The sequence below is a fragment of the Tetrao urogallus genome, assembly GCF_951394365.1.
Source record: "Tetrao urogallus genome assembly, chromosome: 17".
Taxonomy (NCBI): Eukaryota; Metazoa; Chordata; class Aves; order Galliformes; family Phasianidae; genus Tetrao; species Tetrao urogallus.
In genome coordinates this window covers 8,109,642-8,135,149 of record NC_136830.1, presented here as the reverse complement: position 1 = coordinate 8,135,149, position 25,508 = coordinate 8,109,642, and the positions used below count along the sequence as shown (strand labels likewise).

General features: G+C 43.4%; 1 protein-coding gene across 1 annotated transcript in view; it reads right to left on the bottom strand.

Moving 5' to 3' along the window:
- The window catches only part of CABIN1 (calcineurin binding protein 1), a gene marked incomplete at both ends in the record, with an annotated part of 92,348 nt that overhangs the window by 32,540 nt on the left and 34,300 nt on the right, over nt 1-25,508 (bottom strand). Inside the window, one exon of the mRNA XM_079543682.1 lies at nt 22,506-22,619. Coding sequence (XP_079399808.1) covers nt 22,506-22,619 — 114 coding nt within the window. The remainder of the gene's footprint in view (nt 1-22,505; nt 22,620-25,508) is intronic.

Below are 25,508 nucleotides of genomic sequence, written 5' to 3'. Positions count from 1 at the left end.
AGTTCTGAATTTAGATGAAAAACTGAAACTTCTCCTTTAAAAATGGCCAAACGGCTTTTATAGCAAAACTTCAGAAATGCAAAGCTTGAAACGGATAACTGGGGAGGAGACTGGAAAAAGTTATTCAGCTTCACTAAAGCTTTCACACAATCATCTGAAAATTCAGATTTGCTAGCAAAGTATCTCCCTTGAAAGCACACAATGGCAGGAGTGCAGACCCTTCCAACCAACATCTTCAACTCCTCAGATGGCATTTAGTGCTGCCTGTCACCACACAGGCCACCTGACAGAGCGTCTCCAGCCCAAGGCACCGGCTGGCTCTGGCACGGAGCACAGCGCTCTGCAGTGCAGCTCCTGCTGCTGGCCACCGCTCTGCAGCTGAAAGGTTCTCCTCCCTTCTGCAACAGCCAGCACGGTTGTTTACATGGAACTGGAGGAAGGAGCGACAGACACTTCCAACAACTCCAGAGTGCCTCTCAAGATCCAAAACATCAAGCTGCTTTCCACGCCTCCCTAAGCTAAACAAGCTCCCGAGGGGCGAGAGAAGTGAACCCAATACATGCTGCTAAGAACAATAAATCTGGGATTTTTCATAAGTGAAAATTCTGAAACAACTTCGTATTGAACTTTACACTGAATGTGAAGCTGAATGCTGAACTCAGCATACAACATTACCCATGACACCTAGCTGATTTTATTCGGCTCAGAACTTACTGCACGACTGCCACACGTACAAGAACTCCAGACTCGAGGAGGGTAAGAAGAGAAGCACACTGTGCAGAGCTCTGTAAGCAGGAGCTAGAGCAAAAGCAGTACTTTCTAGTTCAGCCACTGAAAATAGCAAGGAAGGAAGTGCTCGTTATTCCTCCACACTGCTTGCTTCAGAACTTGAAGGGAGGGGATTCCCTGGAGTTTAGGAATGCAGAGGAAACGCTGACAGTTCTCAGCAAACCCCAAACATCCTTGCAGATGACTGCCATGTTTCAGAGTGAGCCATTTTCTAGGCAGAGGTCAAACTTTACTCTCTCAGCACTGCATGATTTCTGCCAGTGAAATGAAGCAACAGTTGTCACGCCTCAGATGATCAAATCCACATAAAACAAGCAAATGCATAAGGTGAGTATTGCTGCATAGAAACATCTCCCACCACTTCGGACTTAATTCCCAATTTATTACAAGGCCCCCAGAAGTGCAAGCTGCAGAAGATACCACCACAGTTCTACTGCTGCTGCCTGTAGGTAACCAAAGCAAAACCAAACACTTTTCTGACCAAAACTCATCAGTCTGAGTAACGTCCTATTAAGAAAAGGCATTTTACTAAAAGCAAATCTAATTCATATTTTTTAATATTGTTATAAAATATGACAAAGCCAACAAACCAACCAGACAAAATGATCCAGAGAAGCCACCAACTCATAAAAAAAACCCTACAGTGTCCTAAAATCTGAAGGTGAACTAAGCATAACTGCAAAACCCCCACAAAGCCCATACTTCCCTAACCATGTATATTTTTATAAACCCGTTGTACTCCAGGGTTAAACATACCACAGTGGAGTAATACTAGCTGTCCTGTGTCATCCCTTCCCTGCTTTCTAGGTCAACATCAGACCCTGCATTGAGGACTTGAAAAGGAAGACAGTTCAAAATGAACGGTTTCAACACACACAACTCTAAATGTGGCTCTTCTCAGCTAAGAAAGCACAGTACAGCCCTTCAATGCAGAATATCCCTGCTCCTCCCTGCAAGCATTGCTTTATTTATTTACTGCTCAACTTCTTGTGTGTGTTTGCTCAGCAACTCTCACGACTTCCTGCTAGCTCTGAGTGTAACCATCAAAAGCTCCTCCCCACCTCGTTTAGCAAATTACTACACCAACTTTCCCCCACCCCATCTTAGCATGCTCCCATCTTGCTTATCATTTTGCTTTGTCACCTGATTCGAGTTTTTCCTACTTTGTACAGATAATTCATTACTTTTCTTTCTTCATTGTTACAAAGAACGTAGTGGAACAATTCCACTTCTGCGAATAAGAACGCAGGTGAGAAAAAGATACTAAGAAATCAAAGCAGTTACATTCACAACATTATTATTAGCTGAAGAGAACTGCACCACCAAGAGGAAAAAGGAGCTTCTGCCTTCAGTGAGCAACCCGCAGGGCTGAACTCAGATCTTGCACACTTCACAGAGCACTCAGGGAGCATTCCTCTTGGCTGGCTTAGTTTGTTCGCACTGCACAGCAACAGCATATTTAAAAAAACCAGTATAATAACCAATAAATGACATTTTAACAGTCTAGAAATCTAGACTATGATGCTCTATGTATGCTTTCTGGAAGAACTGTGGGATCCTGCAGCATGAATTTAGCAGCCTGGAAAACAGTGATAAATGAAGATGCTCCACATGCTCCAGTTATCATAGGCTGATAAAAAAAAAATAATGCAATGGACCATTTTCACCCCTCATTTCTCCCCACAAAATGTAATTCTAGGAGTTTTCACTGTAAATTGGTGTAACCCCACAAAAGCACACTGAAGGTGTGAGCACAAGTCAGGGATGCGATCATCTGAGAGGCAGGGGAAGGGAGCCAATTCCTCGCTGAGGAAGCAATTAGCTAAAACCAAAGTGCTTTGTTAAGATGCTGAGTTACAAGCTCAGGTGGAATCTGTCCAACAGCAGCAGGGGTACTGATAGCCTCTGCAAAGCACTGCATTTAGGCCCCCGCCAGGCAGAATCTCGAGGTTTTAGCTTGCTTGTTCAGGAAGCTTGAAGAGATTTCAGTGCAGTGTTTCCTGCATACCATCTGATTGCACAATGATGTCTACAGGCAGACACACACACACCCCAACAGATGCAAAAAGAAAGCATCCATTCTGCTCCATAACTGCAATGAGAAGGAATACAGAGAAGAGAATAAAAAGGCACAACAGACTGCTCTCTCAACACCTGTTCTGAAGGTGCCATCTCATTCAACAAGAGACACAGCTGCACTGGCTCAGAGCTCTGCAATCACACAACTCATCCCCCAAAACTTGGTGCAGCTCCTGCTTTAATCCCCTGCACACATTACAAAACCCTCATGTTCTGACAGCACGTGGGATTTATTCCATTTCAGATGCCCACGACATACACACGTACATTCTGTGATATTATCTAGAAAACTTTTACAGAGAAAAGGGCATTTGGAGGGTGGCTCACCTGAGCCGCAGGCTCTGCCCTGGGACAAGATGAGCTACAGTCTGGAAACCACTCTCCCCTATGTGGAAAGAAAGCCTGGATGAGCAAGTCAAAAGATAACAAACATTAGGGGAGACAGACCTCAAGTGGAACATCTACAGGTGGTTCTGACTGACATTACTGGCATGCTGGCATGATCAAATCCCCATTCATTCTTATCACCAGGGGAGGTGCTACAAAACCAGAAAGAGAACTGGGGCTAGCATAAGGCTGGGAAAAGCTGGCAATTCCCCATTTGCAAGGCAAGAGATGGACAAGGATCGTGAGACTACCACAGTCCTGAGAACTTGGCATGTGATATTACTAACATTATTCTAACTACACTCCTGCCTAAAATGAATGCAAGAATAGTACAGCACAACCAATCATAGGTAAAAAGAAAGATTAGAGACAGAAGATGTTAGAAATCAGTATTAGGAATACCCAGCAATATAATCCAGGGACAGAAGAGTTTAAATTCAGGTGCCAAATCTCAAATGTCTTGGCCTCCAAAAGCCTTTCTGCTGCTGTGAGAGTAACAGTGCTCAAACGGAAAAGAAAGTTAAACACTGGCCAGATGTTCAACGACACAATCTGAGGAATCTCCAAATCCACCAGGAGCAAAGCAGCTGCTACAAGCAAAAGACAACAGATTTGTCACAAGAACATCAGCTAATTGTCAAGGTGGGCAGATGTGTGCAGCAAAGGAAAAATGCTGAGTTTTGCCCTCCTTTCTCACAGGTACCTTTCTTCAAGCTGCTTAGACCAGTTCACTTCTAACATTAAGGTCATTATATAAGATGCTACAAGCAAAATGACAACAAGAGCTTCATAGTAAGAAGTGCTATGCTAATTATTGAGACTCAGCACATTGTTAATGTAGAATTATGAGTTGTTCTGAGCTTCTTGCTGAAACACTGCACTGAGAAACACTGCACCCCTCCTCGTACAGGGGTTACCCAGCACCCAAAACATAGGAGACTATCGTTTTAATAGTGAGGTTGTCCCCACATACAAGACTTAATGGATTTTGAGCTTTTCAAACAAAGTTCTGAGTCAACAAGTCCTTCAACTTTGGTTGGCATAAAAATGTGCACGTTTTGGTAGATCTTCTTTCTCCTGTCCTTGCCTCAGGAGCAAACAGAACTCTTAGCTCCTGCCCCACAGCTGACATCCACGATTCCTGCACTGACAGCAAGAGGCTCTCAGATTTTAGACTCTCTTCTGTGTAACGACATGCAAAAATAGCAAGATAAGAAGCATCAAAATCTGAGCCTTTGAAAAATACTTCAACACACTTACACCATACCTAGAAAAAATACCATCATCCACCTGTATGCTTTACAAATAAGTGGACAAGATAAACTCAGCAGTTTATCAGAAGCTGGAGGGTCTCAGGTTAGCAGCAGAGAAAAAGCACTTCAGGTATGTCCTTTTTTTGGTTCTCAGCACCAAACCACACAAACATGGCAGGAGTGGATTCTGCTCTAGTAGATCTTTGAGCTTGAAGGAACAGGAGTCAAAAGGTCTGCACTGTTCAGATATGCGAGTTCCCTTATCTCATACACACCTAAACTGTGGGATACCATGAGGACTTTTAGAAGGAGCACATTTCTCAGTAACCTTTTGGGCAAAGCTTCTTACAACCAACCTGGTAAATATGAAAAGAAATGCGTCCTTCCACCTCTGAAGAACAAAGCGATGCAACACAAACCTCAAGGGACCTGATGTATGATACATACTGAACTTGGTTGAGAACAAGGCACGCTGTCATTAAGAGGTGACATGCTGATTTGCAGCTGTAGTGAGTACCTCTGGCTTGGTACTAGCAACATCACATCAAATCTTAGTTATGATCACAAACTCATGCTTAGTAGCTTCTGAGCAACAGGTGGGGGGTTTGTAGCTTATGTAGGGCTAAGATGAGATTACAGGAAGTTAATAAATTCCACAGAAGAGGCTGTGAAATGATTCACAAAAGTATAAGAGAACTGTGAAGTGGAATGTAATGAAGACTTATCAATATTTTTAATACCATGAAAATAAGCAAGTGCTATCAATGAGAAAAAAATACCATATTAGTATCAGTACTCAGCAGTTCATTGTTAGCCATCAATCTCTAAAATGCTTACTGGAAAGCAACAGGAATAGCACGTGTGCAATGCAGAGCGGTGTCCTGGAATGTCCACGCAACCCAGAAGCACAGAGAAATATCTGCACCTTTCACTGGTGTTGAGAAGAATAAAAGGAACACAGAGCTGAATTGAACAAACATTTAAACTCCTCCAATGATCCAACAGAGGTAAAATCACAGCAGAAGCCAGTTAAAAAGCCTTTTAATCTCTAATCAAAATCCCTTAAGATCTGACTGGAGTTCCCTATTCCTGTTCTTTAAATGCCAGCTTTATAGAGACGCACATTTGCAAGTACTTGACTTAGTTCACAGCTCTGCCTAAGGTTTCATTCTGACATAGGAATGACAGAAGTACACATCTTGGATTTCAGACTGTGAGCTAAAGCTGAAGGCAGGAAGCAACTTATTTGAAATAGGTGATTAAAAATACTGTATGCGAGTGATTAGGAATCAGAACAAGACATCTGAGGTGGTAAAAGGGCGTCAGGTCCTGGGGAACGCATGCTCCTCTCAATCCACTGGAGCTCTATCTGAGTTGGCAAATTTCATCCTCGCCAATTAAGCCCCTCAAATGAAGGAGCTGACAGGTACCACATTTCATCACCTCTTCTTCCCCTGCTACAGCAGCACCGTAGAACACTTCCCTCCTCTGTCTAGCAAGTGGAGGCTCTGAGCGACTCCCGACGGCTATAAAAGGCAAAAAATTCTCTTACTGTTATGCACCCATTGCTAACCTCAGAATATAGTTTCCCTAACCTCAGAATATAGCCTCTCTTCTGATAGAGAAATTCATGTAATAAAAGTTAAATTCATTAACTCAGTTATACAGCATTTTACCTTTATTTTTTAGGTTAGCATCTAACGTCGTCTTGCTTTCAGAGACTCCCTTGGCAAATTTACGTTAAAAGAAGTAGCTTTCTTATCCAATGATAGAGCTGGTGGAAACGTCAGACCCAAGCAAGCATTCAGCTGCTCCTGCCCAGCACCCCATTGGCACTGGCTGACCGCTGATAGCACCGGAGGAACAAGTCGTGGCTGAGAGGCTGTAATTCAATTACCCCATTTACAATAATGCAAATCGCAGCACGCACAGATCTTCCGTATTCAACCAGCAGCGGTATCCCAGCGGCTGAGCCCGGCATAAGGCACAGCAGTGCTGGGGGAGCTCGGCAGAACAGAGCACAGCCTGCTGGTGTTTGATTTCAGGGATAGCATGAGGCAGCAATGATTTGGTTGAGGACAGCCGGGATAATTACTGAGAAGGAGGAGAAAGGCCTCAGCATTCAGAGTATTTCAGATTCTCAAACAGATGCTAAAAACACACAGAAGTCATTTTAACGAAACCGATCCGAATACCTGGGATTTCAGGATGTCAGCCTGACCGCATTGCAATACACACATCCTGCAGCTCCAGGATCTGCTCTCCCAGGGAAAGGAGAGCCTCCCCAGCGTAGGCTGCAATTCCGAAATCTGCTCCCTGCAAAATATCCCCCGGCTGACACCGAAATCTGCCTCTGCACAAACAAACACACGCTGCAGCGAATTAAAAACCCGAACCACAGAGCTGCCAGAGCCAACGCTGCAAGCAGCGTGCGGCAGGGCGGCGTGCACACCAGCGTTCGCTGCAATTAAGACACGCGATCTAAAATTATAAGCATGTGACGAGACAAAGCTGACCGGTCCCAACGAACCGCTAATGCCGTGGGAATCCTCTTAGACTCCCACCACTCCGGCGCACGGAGCAGCGGCTCGGCAGGGCTGCGGGGAAAGCCTGCCTCTGGGCTGAGCGGACAGCCGAGGCGTTCACAGACCGACGGACCCCCAACCCCGCGGTCACACGGTCCCTCACCCGCGCGTCTCCCCGCCCGCACTTCGCTCGGCCGCTCCGCTCCCCATTCCCGTCCGCTTCTCCCGCAGCGGAGCCGCACCGCGGAGCCCCGGGGATTCCCTCCGGCCTCGGATGACGGCTCGGCCGCTCCGCACACCTCAGGGGGCTCTCGGCCCCGCACGGGCACGGCGCGCAGCCGCGCTCCCCGCGGAGCGGACGGAGGGGAACTTTCCCTTGGCCGCCCCCTCCCCCCCGCACGGGGCGGCCGCTTCCCACGGCCGCGGGGCCGCCCCCGCACTCACCATGCCCGGCGGCGGCCCAGCCTCGCTCCGCCGAACTTCCCCGGCGGCCCCGCGCCCGCCCCGCCCCGCCCGTTCCCCCCCCCCGCCCGGCTCCGCGCCGCCCCCGCCCCCGCCCCCCCCACCTGCCCTCAGGCCCGGCCCCGCTGCGCCCGCCTCGGCGCTCGGCTCGCACTTCCTCTCGCACCGGAGGGAGGCCGACCTCTGGAAACCGCATACCTCAGATTTCCTGCTGCCGCGCTTATTGATTTATTTCTTCTTCTCCCCCCCCCACTTTCTCCTGTCTCTGCCCGTGTCTCACACCCTGGCACGACCCGCCGCCCCCCGTACAAATTTATGTTTTAAATACAGAACTTTCAGACCCGAAATGAATACTTGCTAAGTACCAATGCCAATAGGCTTTCTTTTTGACCCGCGGGTTTTAATCCGCTCAGTTGTTCCACACTATAGCAGCACAGCTCCTCTCCTCTCTCCTTCCCTATGTACTGTCATGTATTAGTGCAAATTAAGTGCTTGTTGTATTACCTTGTATTACCTGGAATTAAAAGCAACTGAAAATGCTTGAAGTTAATCGCCCAGGGAGCGAGTGTGCACCGGATTGGAAATCAGTCATAAAAATTCCAAGCAGGTAAAATGCCTTTGGGCCATAAACACGGCAATGTAAGAACTGGATTTTTTAATTACTTCTCTTCATCTGCCCTGGTACCATGAAAAGCAGCAAGAAGACACCTTTAGATGATGATAAAAGATAAAACAGGGATTGTAAGACTTAGTTTCCAGGTTTCAAACTGCCTTACAAATGAGCAAAATCTGTTTAATGTCACTCAGTGTGATAGATAGGGCTGATTCGCTGTTGCTTTTGTACGGAAAGACTTATTTTAGAGGTCCATTACCAACTTGAATCAAGGAAGCAAGCTGGTCTCTTAGGAGCTTGGAAGGATTGGGTGTTCTTCAATTCTGCAAAAATCCAACTGCAACAGTTACCCATTTCTGGGGGGGGGGGGGGGTCCAAAAAAAAAAAGAGGGGAGATTTAGAATGGATATAAGGAAGTTGTTCACGCCGAGGGCAGTGAGGCACTGCACAGGGTGCCCAGAGAGCTGGTGGTGCCCCATTCCTGCAGGCAGCCACGGTCAGGGGATGGTGCTGTGAGCACTGCTGGAGCTGTGGGTGTCCTGTAGGGCCAGACAAGCCTTTGGGAGTCTCCCTCCAGCTCAAACCATTCCATGATTTCTTAAAGAATCATTTTTATTGATCACCATACATTCTCTAGGTTTGCACTGCATGCTCCTACCTCACACACCCAGCTAGCAGGGTCCATTGTGCACTATTTGGACACGTGTGTGCATAACTTATGGTGTTACCAAGGGAGAACACTCTAACTGTTACCTAACATATAAAATAGAAAGGCATCAGTTCCCTGTACCTATGGAAACCAGCAACATCCGATGGGACTTGCACCTTCTAAACCTAGAAGGAAAGAGATGCCATAAATCCAGTAGCAAGAAGCGGATAAAGCTGTGTACGTGGTGTTTACAAGCAGGGATTTAACAGTGGGTGCTCATGTCAGCACAGCCTCAGTGGCTGGAGCACAGCCCTAACATGACCTGAAGCTACAGCTCTTCCTTGCATGGCTGTGCTCCTGCTGCCGCCTGTGCCGGGCTGGCTGGTGAAATGGCTGCTGCAGAAGATGGCTGGCACCATCACGCCCACATCCTTGGTTCACACACAGCACTATGTAATATCAAAGGCCTTTTCATTAATTATTTTTTACACAGCGCAGAATTTGGGACATGCTATTCAAGGCTTCAGGCTGATGAGGGGTGAAAGATGAGATGATATTTTCTTAATTGCTTAATGACTTGGGAGACACTGTGCAAATGAGGGCTGCATAAACAGCTAACATCACCTGCTTTTTATGTTTAATTTGGGTGATACAAGAATGAAACAACATGGCTTTATGCGTTTTGGCAAGGAAGAATGGATGGGGAAACACTGGCAGAGCAATTACAGGAAACTTGAAACATGCCCAGAGTCAACAAGATGACTTAACATTTGTCCTTTTAAGAATAAACGCTCGTAATGATTACTTGCAGTTCAGCAGATAGTCTTCAAGAAGGAGCAATCATTCGAGGTGTAATTGTTAATCCTGAACGACTGTGTCTTAAACACACTTAGTTATTTTTGAGGGGAAAGGAGGATGGCAGAGCACAATTGCAGACCATTAAAAAGCGACCCATTTATACTGCAGTGTTTCCTTAGAAGGCTTAGGTCATCCGATGCATTTTTAGAAAGCTGTATCTTTAAATCGATAGCAACCAAAGCAAGACTGAGGAATATCTCAGCTGGAATCACCCACTGGGTTGTGAACTCTAGCACATGCTTTCCAATGCCACAACACTCCGAACCAGACAAGCCAGAAAGGGATTTTCCACTTATAAGCATTTTTAACTCTCACACTGGGATTTCGTGAAGTGCTCTGAGATGAATAATAAATGCTCAGAAATATTCCAGACCTCTCTGCACTGCAGAGATAAGGATGCTGGCTTTCCATGCAGGCTTTCCGTGCAAACACAGCATATGAGTGTGTTAAGGTCAATATACATATTTGAAATTGTTTCATTCTAAGTGATGTTCTTCAGAGGATAGACACCGTAAATCCCAGCACGAACTCTGTTTCCACGTCTTCTTTTAAAGGAAGTAAGATATTGTTTTCACTTAGAGATGGCTTTTTCCCCCCTCGCCCTGCATAGAGAGGAAGGTAATCTCAAGCTCCCATGACAATTAAACTCCTGCAGGAAACAGAAAGCATTCTTCCTTCAGCAGCAGTATTTGCTTCCTTTCATTCAGATTTTTTTTAATCTTCTTGCAAGCAAATAACAATAGCTATCAGACCAGAATATTTGCCTGGAAAACCCACTTTAATCCAGAGCAACAAGTGTTATGGTAGGATGTAATTATTTTACAGGGCAATTTCCTTTTTCTAGCAGTGCTGGGACTGCTGTAAGGAGATCACTTCTGCAGGGAAGAGACTTAGCTGCTGATGCTGAAAACAGAGATGCACCTGCACTGAAGTTAAACCACAGGGTGGGCAGCAGGTAGCTGGAAGAGGTTTTGGAGAGAGAAAAGGAGGGAGGAGAAAAAGCTGTATTTCATTTTTTCCTTTAAAATACACCAATTTTATTATCCAGAGATGTTCTGCTGTTTATATACAAGTTTATGAGGAGTTCTGGAGTTTTGTTTTGGAGTCCTTTTACTTTCCTTTGAATCTGAAAGAGGAATATAGACCAGCAAGTGCCAAATCTGGGCTCTTCTGGGCTCTCAGGAGACTTGTGTCTGCTCAAAACTTGTGCACTTTCAGTACTCAGTGGGTAAGGGTAACTGAATCGTTTCTGACATTTACTACTCTTTCTTGAAAACCACAACTTTCACTGTGAAATCATGTTTCAGCTGGTCCTGTGTCATTTATACTCTATCTGACAAACTTACAGAACTACTAGAAACTCCCCTTGCAAACAAAACTTTTGCTAATTTCGTATGGACCATTTGTTGTTTTGTCTCCAGACAAAGAAAAAAAAAGTAAAATAACATTCAACTACCAAATTATTTGTCCTACATTTAAACTCTTGTTAAAGGGGCAAGAAGAAAGAATAAATGCGCATGGAAAAATAAGAGCGGAATGTGTCAGAAGGCAGCAACAGCAGTAAGAGAAATCAAAAGGAGATTAAGAACAGAAAACTGTAGTGTGTCACCTTGCTGTCTGCATACTTATACAGTTCTGATGTAGACTCGTCTCCTGGTGGGCCTTTCATTATGTCAGCTCCAGGCTGCCCCTGGAGATCCCCTCAGATGGAAGTTTTCAGGAAAAAAAGGCGCTTTGCTTTGCTTTACCTTATTGATCTGAGAACATACAGAGACAGGAAGTGTTGTTCTGGCTCAATTATTCACAACAAAGCAAGCAAAGGATTGTCAGATTTTGGAGGGAGAAGAGTGACATATTGAAAAGAGTGACACAGCAACCCAGCAAATGGGTGATCTTGGGAATGGGTCACCTATCTACAGTGCCACAGTAGCACTGTGCCCAGAACTGATTTCTAAGCAGACTCTACAGCAGTGCAATATTTCCAATATTCACCAATTAATAATTTGCAAATAAATTTTTTTCCCCCTCTTAAAAAATCTGCTTGTTTTTCAACATCATAACTGTCCCTTCCCCTAAAACACACACAGCCATGCACACACATGCAGAGTGAAATTCAGGAAGTCCTTTTGCTGTTGTTCCTGTTTAATCCCTGTAGGACAAGAATTTACTGCCTGCAGAAACTCTGCTTGGTGTTGAAGAGAAAGCCTCTTTCTAGCTTTAGGTGCCAATCAAACACTACTCCTAATTTGAAAGCAGTTTGGGATAGTAAAGCCAATCACTGAAAGCTCTGGAGGGTTTTTTGTTGCAGTTCTTTTTAACACAGGAGCTTGCAAAATTTTCAATTTTAAACAGTGTTTGTTGGTTACCCTTTAAAAATAAAATACCTGTGTTATTGCAGCATGACTTAGGAGTAGGGCTGCTTAAAGCTATGTTTGGAAATGAATCTACCTGGTTTAAAAGCTGCATGTCTGTGCTTGAGTTAGAAGTCTAAGGATATGAGAACTGCAATTGTTCCTAAATCTTCCTTTATCCTTAAGCCAGAGTTGCTCAACTTTTTGTTCCTATCAACTCTGATAGAAGAAAAACAAAGCAAAACCACACCTACCTATCATTAATTTCTATTTTTGTCATTTTCTCATACTTTGTACCTTTTTATTTTATGTTCCCATAGAATATTTTCCCCTAAGTGACAAAGAAAATGCACTGTACTACATTCACACTGAAGTCCCATCTTCATTTTAGCCTTATACTAGCCTGTAGTCCAGCGCGTTTTTAAAGCCTTTTTAAAACCTGGTTGTGATTCTATTCATGTCTTTTAACACTGAATCTGCTGCTAGCTGTGTTACACAAACAAAGCATAAACAAAATTTGTACTAAATTAAGCAAGTTAAGATGGTCTTAAGGTGTCACAGAGTTTGGGACAGTCACGCACTTCTCCACAGGTGAGCTGAACAGAAACTGAAGCCTGACAGCACACCCATCACACCATGAGGTTTGTCCAAGCGTTTCCCACAGGAAATACTTCAGTCAGTAGCACAGGAGTAAGTGGAGCCCAGTGACCCTCAAATACTGCATCTGATGGTTACACATTGATTTGAAAAACAAACAGCCACCAAGGCAGAAAAACCAGCACGTGCTCTTAAACTCTTAGTGCAGTCTGTCAGGGGGAACAAAGTAGGTATGTGTAAACAGAAATCATTTCAGCTGTTATAACAAGCTCATTAAATTATCTCAATCCTCTGAATACTTAAGAAAACACCATTAATTTAATGACTCACACTAGTTCCAGTCTGCTAAGCAGTAGATCACAGTTTAAGTGCTGGTACACTTTGAGAATACACACAGGGAGCAGTTCTGAAGTGATAAGGTTTTAAATTGAAAATGACTTGGTAGGAATTTTCAGTTTCTGATTTTTATTCTGTCTGCAAGCCAAACAGCAGGCAAAATTAGCCATTCATTCTGAATAGCTCCTACAAAGTGCTTCAAGAGAAAGGTCTGTGCTACTTCTGTGCTTTGCTTCCTCTAAGCTACCGAAAAATCAACCAGCCTAGTAAAAGCCAAATTCATGAAGCTGTTTACTGACAGGACACAAGTAATCCAACTGGCAGAAGGTGAAGTGTGTGCAGTGAGATGAGCAAAGCTCAGAAAGCTCCTGGGAATGCACTGCTTCTCACCTGAGCTCCGATAGGAACCTCCCCTCCCGTATGACACTCAGGTGCTCAGCACCACGACCCCTTGTTTAAGCAGTGCTTGTCAGTGCTCCAGGTTTCACCTATTAGCTATCATGCAAACTCCAAGAAGTGCTCATATTATGCCAGGAAATCCAACCTCCTCCACAAGAGCCGAGGAGGCTGAAGCAGTAATACACTGTACAATATTCAGCATTTTTACTCTCCTACCATTAGGAGATTTGCCAAAGATGGAGCACTGTTATGAAGATAACTCCTGCTTCAGCATCTTCATCTGAGCCCCACAGTGACACTGCAGGCATCTCAAAAACGGCTCATCCACATAACAGCAGCACGTATTCTCACCTATCATCATCTGCCATCTTATCTCCTCACCTCCATCTTAACTTTTTTAGTTTTGCCAATTAAAGACTTTTAAATTAATGGATACAGCAGGATGTATCTAGAAATACGTTCCACTTGCACAGATGTACGCACAGACTTGTATCACTGCTCTCATCCCACATTCTCCTGCTTTCACTTCTGCACTGAGGCAACACATATCCATGAAAAATACCAAAACACTCAGATCCTTCTGCTGAGAACTGTAACTCCAGGAATTTTTCTCACGACATACGCTGCTTTAATAAAATAAAATTACTGTCGCTATTCATTGCGATGCAAGTTGTCATCAGTCACAATGCCAGGTCAGTTGAAACCACCTGTGGCACAGCATCCAAATGTGGCAGGGTTTTGGGAAGGCAGTGTGTGCTGTACATCTGCTGCACGTGTTTTGGCATTCACTGACTGCCCTTTGGCTCCTTTAATTTTCAGAGTAAGGTTGGTCTCTTTGCACAGCCAGGATACAGCAATGAAGATCTCACTGCCATATCTGGAACATGGGAGGGATGAGCAGATACAGAACTGACATCTACCTCAACAGCAGTCCTGGAAACATTCCCAAAGTGAAGGATATAGAAGTAGTAGAGAAAACTGCATTGATTAATGCCACAAGGTCCTCACAACACACAACTGGCAGAAACATCTCATTAAAAACAGAGTAAAAAAGCACAGTTCACCTTGGATGCAACACTCACAGCTTCATGTCAGAAAGAAGTCTTCCAGAAAACAACCCTGAGGTTTTGATTCTAGCCATACATACATAAAATTTCCATTCCCCAGAGAATTGCTATCAGTTTTAGAGCCAGGGGAGAGGTTTTTAAAGACAAGATGTGACTTCAGACACACACACACAATTTTCAACACGCCTGTGTGAACTTTGCACATTGTGACTACAGGGACACATGAAAGCTTTCAGTCACAGCCTATAGGTGGCTTTTGTTATTTCGCTTTTAAGAACTTAATTTTAAAACTAACCCTGTTCAGTGGTTAAATGTCTAAAGGTTACTTCTCCATTCATACCTGATACACAGCTAGCAGATGGCTAATGGATTTATTCACTGCACATTTGTAAAAGGACACTCATCACACGGTATTCTCCAAGCCAACCAGCACCATCCAAACGCTGTTCAGACAGGGTAAAATGGTTGCTGTTAAACCTTTTAAGATCCAGATTTAAAACTGCTTTATGTCCCGTAACATGCTGCAACCTCCACAACAATTGCTCTTCTATAAAAAAACAGCTTCACTTTTTTTTACTGGTATTTGTCTTTTGTCTAAAAATGTATCTATAACAACTAAAGAAGAAACTTTTCCTAGGGAAGCAATGGGGTGGGGGGGGGGGGGGGGGAGGGGGAAAGCTGTTTAATATCCACTGGCACAAACGACAGTTTAAAACGCCGTGCTTGGATCTCCAGGGATTTAGATTTATTGGCATCTTTACTCGCTGGGCCTTGAAAGCCTGCAAAGCCAGCCAGAAAGAACAGTGTGTATATACTGAGGCAGAAAACTTTGCGAACGATGGACATTTTTCACTGATGAGTTCTGTTTTTCCAAGAGGATGGAGTGAAGAACTGTAAATAACATGTTGGGCAGAGGTTAAAAAGTTATCTAGCTTTTTATAGGCATCTTTAAGATTTCATTGCTTGCCCGGTTTCTGGTCTTAATCCAATCACTACAAATGTTTCACTTGCTCGGTTAACTCCTTGCTTACCTTTGTTTTCAGAGTTGGCATTAAGATTGCATGAGAGAAAGAGCACACAGAAAAGCAAGCAAGAGACAGCACAATCAGATTCGTTTGTAGTGAACTAAAAGCATTCTTCCAGTTTAAACATTAGAAAATCTGGACAAGACGTATATGAGTACAGTTGCAGAGTTATGTTAACATTACAAGTGGAAAAAAAAAGGGAGAACAAAGGAGACTGGCTGGTTACTGGAAGAACAACAGCTATCAGAAAAGAAATCACGCCACCTTAGCTCTCATTAGAGGGGCAGTGAACATCAGTGCTTCCTCCACTCTCCCTTCCCCCAGTGGAAGCTATGTGCTCTACTGGATGACAAAAATAATGGAAATTACTATGCTTATTTGACTAAAACAAGTAGATTCTCTAAAAGCTGCCTTATCTACGTACAAACATTCTGTCTGCTTCAGATACAGACAACAATATCAGCAAATGTAACAAAGAGTGAGAGAAAACAGTGATTCTCTTCCACACACCCACCTCACAAATTGAATTTCAGTCACAGCTTCAGAAAAGTTAGTGTCACCTCATTATGTGTCTTAATTAACCAAATTATACAAAATCTAATTTTCATTTAAAAATTTTCTAGACTTGGTGATTTAATGCAAAAATAATCTCACAGATGTGAGTTGCATTTAACCAATGCAGACATACCTTTCTGCGCCTGCAGGATGCCCACCTGTGATCACAGATGAGCTCCTCTGCCCTGTGGTGCACTGCTCACGGACTGCTGCTCAGAATTAAGCACCCAGCTCTGTGCCATGGTATTGCTCCACACAGGTGATATTTGAAGGAAGATTGAGCAAATCAACAAAAACCAAATAGGACCAACATCAAGGAGCAATGGATAGGAAAACACTGATTTGGTTTCACTCTGCAGTGCTTCAGATGCCACAATCACAAAATAACTGCCTTATACAGCTGATTTTGTTTACAAATTAAGTCACGGGATTATGAATCATTTGGTTCAGAAGGGATTCCTGATGGGGTTATTTATTCCTGAGAAGCTTTCCACGCAAATATCTCTTCACCCACACCAGAAATGGTTTCCTCACACAGCTGAAGAACAATAGCTTTGTAATGACATTAGGCAGGAACGTAGGAAAAGCAATGAAACACTTGTTAAAATTTCAGAGGCAGCAAGCTGGGCAGGCAGCACATTAGCTCCAACACATCCCCAGTGCAGAACAGCAAGGTCAACCCTTGTCTCGCCTTGAGGAGGGCTGCTGGGTGACCTGCACAGCCCCGACTCACACAGCAAAGCTTCCCTGCAGCACAGGGGCTCCTAACAGCATGGCAGGGCACTGCTGACACTCCTCCTTCCCACCCTGTCAACCATTTCAGCGAGGAGCTGGCTCTCCTGGCAGATGAACAAGATGTGCACGTCTTGTACTGAACTGCACAGCTGAACGCCTTATAGTCAGTAGAAAGCCGACAGTAAGAATTTGCATCGACTGAACTTGTACTAATAGTAAGCTCTTTGTAAGGGTCTCTGCTGGGGCCTGCAGTGAGAACACAGACATTTTATAGATGGAACAGGCCGTCTCCTGGAAGGATTATGTCTTTTCAAGCAGGTGGGGACTTAACCATCCTCTAACCAGATAGCTCTATCTGCCACATTACAAAGCATGAATACGTGAGACTGATGACTGTCCGCTGTCATTATTTTGTTTTATCCAGCTGCACAGAAGTTCAGAGTCAGTGGTGGAGGCCATCTTTTCTAGACACAATTTTGTGTGCCACCAATTAAATGCTACTAACTCTAATAATTTAAAGTGTTATCTAGCTGCCAGAATCAAAAGTTTATTTTTAATGAGCCCTACAAGTATTTTGAGTCCTTTATGATTTCTGTTACCTGTTAGCTGCATAAAAATGGCATCCGAAACTCTCAAAAGCAAAAAGAGCAAAACTGAACAGCCAAAGCCCTTGTGATTTCTGGGATGTCACTTGAGTTTTGTTTTGTTTTTTTTTTTTTTAAGTTGATTTGGCATCCTCTCATTCTCATTTTCATGCAAACAGAAGTGCTAAAAAGACCAACCTTTTTTCTTTTTTTTCTTCTAAATTGCAACCAATGAGCAAGCTCTAATACTCCCATTAGTTCTCTTGGACCCCCATACACGACTGAATACCAGCTCCAACCGTGCTGAGGCAGAACCTCAGCTCACACAGATTCACAGTAAACTTCTTTGAGTTCTTCCCCTTCCTCCCCTCATTCAAATGGCACTATTTCTCTTAGGAAACTCTTTCCATGCAGCAGATGTCTCGGAGCTGGGAGCACATTTGTCAACTGAAAAGACACGCACAACTGATGAGCAGGAGAAGAGTAACCCAGATCTATCAGCAGCCAGGGACAGAAAGAAAAGCAGAGCAGCTGAAGTTATAGGAGAGCAACCTTGGGCTGATATTGCCTCTAGTTTCAGGCTTTTCCAAACAAACAGGCTACAGTCAAGCTACTCTTGGCCCTGGAGAGCACTTGGGATTTCTTTGGGTTAACACCAGTAGCAAACAGGCTGGATAGAACAAAAGCCTGGAATACCCAACAGACTTTGTTTCATAATGGAGACCATCCTAACAGATTTCATTCTTCCCTTCAGTGATACACATCCAGTTTTCTCTACCACATCACACGGCCAACAGACATTAAAATGCTGTAGCAAATGTTGCGTTTTAATTCAAGTTATGGAAGTCATTAATGCTGAGGTGATACTTCAGGAGCTGGGAGAAAAATAAAAGGTCTGTATCAGCTCAAAAGAAAATCCCACATACTGAGTGCCATGTCCTGACAGTGATCAGTAATGTGCCTAAGGGAAGATATAAAACCAACTGAGGCATACAGTGAAACTTCTGTGATACAAATTCCCAGCTTCCCCCTCCAACAATGCTGACGAACTTTTCCCCTACGATTTTACACTGGAGACTTCATCACAGCCTTCATTTCCTATGTCTCAAATTCACCCATCTAGCTCCAGTTGTACAGAGCCCCAAAACACAGTCAGCCCTTGCTGTTTGCTCTCCTTTTCAGAATCATTCTCCTCTGGAAAGATTGAGATGTAGCTTTCAGAATCGGAAACACAGCTAGGGAAAGAACCAGCTATTTGAGGAAAGCAACCAAGTATGCACTGGTTATCACCCTCTTGTTAAGAGAACTGCCACTAGAAACCTGCAGCACTCATCCTTCAGCTGCTTGGTGCCCAGATCTCACAGGTCTGTACATCAGAGGTCTGTTGGCAGTGCCTGCTTGCACCCAGTATGAACACAGGCAAGCTGAAGGAAATCACTGCTGTCTCAGCTGGGGGCTCCAGTGGGTGATGCTGCCTTTGTGTGACCCTGCTTATTCAGACCACAGAGTGAAGAGCTTTGGGGATGCAGCAGAGAATAAACATACCACATCTCTTTTGGAATTAAAAATAGAACAATACCCTTAACAGTTTGCAGCCTTGCAAGACTTCATGTACATGAATGTCTGCACTATATAGAACGTGTGCATGCAGAGTTTTCATATATTTACTTATGAGGAGAACAGCTACCAAAATTGGAAATCAAGATCTTTATTACGGGAAAATGTGCCAGGAAAATACAACTCCAGTGTATTAAGCCATATGGAGAAGTTAGACACTGAGCTCAGCCATCAAAATGCTTCTTCCACAATCACCACCCACACACAGACTGATGAATACTCATCATCTGTGCATGAAGTTTCACTTTGTTTTATTAATGACAGCACAAAATCTGAATAAATAAAAATGTGCCCTGCTATATAAAGCAATGTTATGGTGGTTTTTAGGTTTTTGTTTTTCCCCGATGAATTAATTTCTAATTTAGTTACTATAGAAACCATTCTGGAGCCCTCTAAGTTTTCCTGCATATTTACACCCACAAAGAAGTGGAAAGCTGGAGTGAACCCTGACACAGAGGTTATGGAGAAAAGTGCAAGTGGTCAAACAAAAAAGACTCCTGAAACACTGCTAAAACTCCTGCAAGCCTAACTGCAGTCATCACTGCACCAATCCTAGAGCTTTGGGGCTGTTCTCCTTCATTTGGGAAGCAACAGGTACAGTGATGCAATGAGCATGCTCTGCTTGAAACATATAAAAAGGCCAGTTCTGCACATCCTGGTATCTCCTAATATGTCAAATAAGAGGAAATCAGGCTAAGCAAATGTGTCTTTTTTGTTCATTCTAAAGACAGCAAAAATGAAGAGATTTGAGTCGCAGCTGAGTGACAGCCAACAAATTGGACAACAGACTGACACACAGTCGGACGCGCAGTCCTGCAGTAAAAGTGAACGGGAGACAGTTTGCCCCATGTTTATTTCTTTTCATACAGTGCTCTCATAAACATTTCATAAATAATTCTACTAGGAGTATGCATGATTTATAAAATGTCTGGGAGCAGCAGGCTGGCACAGTCCCTGCTCGTCTTCGAGCTGCTTAGCTTTCTCTTGCGCATTATTGTTTGTACTTGTAAAAACAAGCCAGCTGTAATTTCAACAACCCTGAATCTGTGTCTGGTCAAGAGACTAAAAACACTATTGCTACTGGCTCCAATAAAGTATAGGATATGGTATTGCTGTGATAAATTATATTCAGAAAGCCACCCAAATATTCGCTTAATTCTTTTGTAGCATGAAACCTAAAGAGTTCTCAAAACCAAAACCAAACTCGTTATATGGAAGCAAACAGACATCCTACATGAAGTGTTTCTGTTCAAAATACCTCAGGGAAGGCATTCATAAGCTTAGGTTAGCCATTTCATTTCTGAGATTATGTGACTGCTTACTTGTGTAGCAGTCTTTGGAGTTCTTGTTTTATCACCTGAGTCTGTGAGCGAAGACATCAGCGGGGCCAGTGGGCCGTACCACCATCTGCCTGTGGTGGATGGCACACAGGTCTGCACTCTGAGCACTGACCCAGATGGTGCAGCACTCGTGCTTTGCTTACACTGCCAGCCTAGGAGCTCTGCATGGGAACGAGCTAGTTGAGGTTTAACCCAGACAAGTTCCCAGAAAGGTTTTTCTTTCCAAGTTGCTCACAGATTTAGGTTTGCCCCATTCTGGAATGTCAGATGACATTAACAGTTTTTTTCATGTGTACTTGTTGCCATTTCTCTCTCAGATCTGGATTTTCTCACTGTGCTATGTTTGTGTCATCTGTACTGGATTACTGCCACATGTTCTACACAGAGCACTGCTTGAAGAGGATTTTGAAAATACAGATAGTAGAAAATGAGATCACCAAAATATTTAATCATGCTAAGCTCATTACGTATATGGTATCTGTTAACAGCAAGAGTAACCTGCATGCCTGGAGGAGTAATCAGGATGTTAGCACCAATTCACCAGGACCCCCACAGGCTGTGCCGGCCATCCCTGGTTATGCTGTCACCACAGCAGAGCCACACTGCAGAACTCGAGTCCCCAGTGAGAAATGTCTCACACCTGACTGCAACATTTTCAATGCAAAACTTGGGGCTAACACTGACCTATGTCCAAGCTGAGGCCATCACTGTGACTTATTTCCTCACTTTTCTACCAGTGTTGCTGGTACATTGCACCAGGCTAGCATATATCTTTCATTGAAAACTATCCTTTATTTCAAAGTGTTTCTCAATCCTAGCATTTTTCATCTTTCAGAGTATAAAAATACAATATGGGGAGTAAAGAATGATTGCCCTATAAAATAACAATGGAAAACATGCACCTAGTACTGAATTCCCCATTCCTCAAACATGAAAATACATTCTTGACACTTAACGCTGTGATGACGAACAAGTCAGCCACGATCATGCAAAACTCACACGTGACTTTAAGAATGATGAATAATTTCATGAACATCTACAAGAATACTTGGTCAGCTGGGCTGGAGATGGATATTCACAGATGTCAAGTGCTAATCAGAGTGCAGGATTCTTAGAGAGAATGCAAGCAGATACTGAAGGACAACACCATGCAGTCATCAGTCGGGCCACAGCTGTTTGGTCCACATCCTATCAGGCTGGCAATAGTTGTTAATGAAATTTTTTTTCCAGAATGACATTATTCAGATAAATCCAGGATATCATTTTGAACTGCTGTCAATATCCCTTAGTTGTTCAGCCCAGCTGAGGGACTGTAATCAGAGGAAAGCACTTACCAAGAAGTTTGTGCAGAGGTGCTAACTAACAACATACAGCAAAGATGAAGATAGATGTCAACAAGTATAAAGTGGAAATAAATTTCAGATGAATCAAAATCAAGCTAGGCTATAGCACTGCATGGGTATGCACAGGCAAAATTCTGTCACTTCAATCACAAGAAACCACATCATAGTCCAGAAACAAACAGAACATTTCTAGGTCCTTCCCACACACCACAAGCCACAGAACAGTTACAGAATCCTATCACAAAAGAGCACAAAAAACTAGAACACAGCACAGAGAAGCCACAGATACTGAAGACAACAGCAGTGCATTGGGCCTCAGTTGCAGCAGGGAATTTGATACACAAGTGCACGTAGAAGTCTCATAAGTATGATTTCCTACGTTACCCAGAGAAGCAGAGACCACCATGTGGACTAAAATATACCACATATACAGGGACCTTCTATAAGACAGCACTGCTGCTGGGCTGTGTGGCTTGGAAATGTTCTTTTTCTGAGCTAAAATATAAACGCAGAATAAAAGAGCTCCTTCCAGCTCCTGAGATTTCTGAGAGCAACTGGCACTACTTGTTGAACTTGAGAACTAAAAGTCATTTGAGAAAGAGTAAACAAGAGGATAATTACAATTAATAGAATTATAATTTTTAGAGAGTTCTCAGCCACAAAGTACATGGTAAATGATGTGTAACAGAAGTGCTGACACCTCCCAATATATTCAAGCTCATCAGAAACAAACCCTCTCATATGTTTCCCTCCACGAGGAGAAACCCCAGCAGAAACCTCTATTCTACAGTTCTGCCTTTCTGTTCACTAATTACGTGGCTCATTTAACACGCCTTTCCCAAATTTTACATCACCATCCTTTCAGAAGTCTTTCAAATGAGAAACAGGTGTTAAAACGATAGCTGAGAAATTAAGGATATGTTTATCAACAGTAGACTTACATTGAAGAAATTGGTCTTGTTCCTCTCGCAGAAGAGGCCCTGTGCAGGCATGTGCTTCAGCTGCTGCCAGGGCACGCCGCTGCCCAGCAGCACATCACGGGCCCACTGCAGGTTCTGTGGAAGAAATGGGGCAGGTGAGTTGCAGGAAGGTAATGGCATCACTTGCTTTGATTTAATATTCTACCTATTGCAGATTGCTGCTGCTCCAGCAGCATTTGTGGATGTGTGGTTTGGGGATGACGTCCCTCGGGAAAGACAATCCAGCTTGCTTTCAGAGTGAGCACTCAGACTGCTCAGCTCCACCTGAGGATCAGTCAGTTCCCTATGGCTGCAGAATGCCACCTTGTATCACAGACTCATAGAATGGCCTGAGTTGAAAAGGACCACAGTGATCATCTAGTTTCACTCCCTGCTGTTTGCAGGGTCACCAACCAGCAGACCAGGCTGCCAAGAGTCACATCCAGCCTGCAGGGATGGGGCATCCACAGCCTCCTTGGGCAACCTGTTCCAGTGCCTCACCACCCTCTGAGTGAAAAACTTCCTCCTAGCATCTAAACTAAATCTCCCCTGTCTTAGTTTAAAACCTTCCCCAGGGCTAACTGCCAGCAAACCCACCAGCGTTAAGGTCAAACACGAGAGGTAAACACTAAGCTTAAAACTGTGGCCCTCTTTCACTGGGCTGCTTAATTCAAGCCTTTTATCTTTACTCAGCCCTCCATGTAATTTTACTTGATCTCTTTGGAAAATTCTGTGCCTATCATCAAATTTAGTTAATGCTGCTCAATGGATTCACAAAGAAAGCACTGGTAGGGGAATAAATGATAGACAACAATCACAGATTTCTAAGAGCATTACCTAAGAGATGCATGTACATCTCTTGTTGGTTGAGAAGTAAGGGACAGCTGTTGGCTCTGGGCAAAACATAGTATTCAGGATTACCAACAGATGGGACAATTATTAATTGCAAGGTTTTGCTGACAGTGGTTTTTATTTGCTGCATTTTTTTCTATCAGTATTAGAAAGCAGCATTAGAGTTACATCACACAGAGGATGGTTTGTTTTGGTTTGTTAACTCTTTTCCAAGGCAGACAAAAGAGAGGAAGCCATTTGGTTCTATAGATGGAAGTAAGTGCTCAATTCAGATTTGTTTTCTGGGGACTGGAAATACGCTTCTGTGAATCTTAAATGTGATTAAAATCATGTCCATCTGACAAGTATACTCCACTCGCAATATCACCTCAATACTTGTGCTGTTGGTAGCAAAAACCTTAGCTTGTTTGCCAGATGATTTTCTCTACAAGATTTTGATGAAACAATAAAAGCTCTGCCTAATCAGAAGTGCTTTGTCCTAGTGACAGCAGTCATGCAGCAGTTGCCAATGTCTTACAGAACTGGAATGTCCCCTTTAGCAAAATGCTGATCAAGAGAGCTGAGCATAGGAAAGATTATCCAGATATTTATGGACGTCAAAAACAGTTCATTCAGAGCATTGATGCAGGTGTTTAGCTATAGAGGTAGTCCTGAATCCAAGTTTCATACTGAAAATATCCAGAGATCATGAAGGGCAGCGTCCTGCTCTGATGCTCTGCTTTGCAGGTGATACTGACCGTTGTATGTATTTGGTACATGGAATTCATAGGCTTTCACTGACTATGACGACAGTGTCCTCGGCGAGAGGAAAAAGATCATCCAGACAAATGGGACAATTATCTGGGACTTCACACAATCAAAACTAACGGGAATAAAAAAAAAAAGTACTTACAGACTTTGCACTCCCCTTCTCCTTAAATGAGCACAATCAGTTATTCCCACTAAATACGTCTGAACAGCTCTCATTAGATTTCACAGTCTGCTCTGCTTTGTTTTTAGCTGATGAAGTTATGAGCACTGGGTGAATGGATCCAGGACACAGCAGAAGGGATTTATTCCTGTTGGCACACTGCTTGTCAGCCTGAACTGCTGGGTTTAGCTGGCTGACTCAGGACAATTATAAAGCACTCTTTCCAGTTCCGCTGTTGCCTCCCACATCTTCATCACCCCAAGATTCAAAGGCAAGATGACTGACAGGTAAAATAAATTGCCAAAGAAAGTTTACTAGCGTTGTTAAAATGGAAAAGAAAAATCTGTTATGGTCAAGTAAATGGAAATCTCAGCCACCTCAGAGATGGACACCCAAAAAACAGTGACAAAAGCCACCAATACCTAACTTGGAAACTCTGGGAAGTGCTGCTTCACCCTGACACCATTAGGCACGTACTCACTATTCACAGAGCTTTTAGCAATAGTGATGAACAATGTCCTGCCAGGTCCTGTCTTCTTTCCTTCCAAAGAGTGCCAGCGCTCATTTGGGAGATAAAGACTGAACGTCACAAAGGATGAAAACTTCCAGAGAGACACGAGGTGAATCGGAAACTGAAGCTACTCCCAAAACTAGTGATGAAGCAACTTCTGAAAATTCACCCTTGTTTTCCTGCTTAACTGTTTCAATAAAAACCAGCTGTGTAAAATTTCCTGTGATAACAAAATAAGATAAATAGCCTCCAAAGAGTAAGTGGGGTTTGGATAGGGGGGAAGAAGAAGTTAAATATACGTAGTCCAAGATGCGTAGTCCAACAGTATGCAAGGTTTTTGAAAAAGATGTTAAAAAGAAAGCTCTCTATTTTTATTAATCTTTCAACAGCAAAACATGTAATACTGCAGAAATGGGAGAAAACAGATTGCATACAGAAAACTTGTTTTTCTGTGCAGTGTGGAGACCTGCCCATCCTCTGCTTTCCTGGCGAACCATGAATTCTGGCCATCAGTCTCCATTCTTCATACATATTCCTGGCACTGGTACATAAATGCTGAATTTTCCAAGATGGTTACATGCATTTTGAAACTCATCTCAGCTTTCTAAAATTTCCCAGTAACTCAGTCTGCCTCCAAAGCAACTCAACCTGATCTAGTTTATTAACTTCCTTGGTTGGGCTTGTCACCAGGATATCCAAGCACACTTCTCAC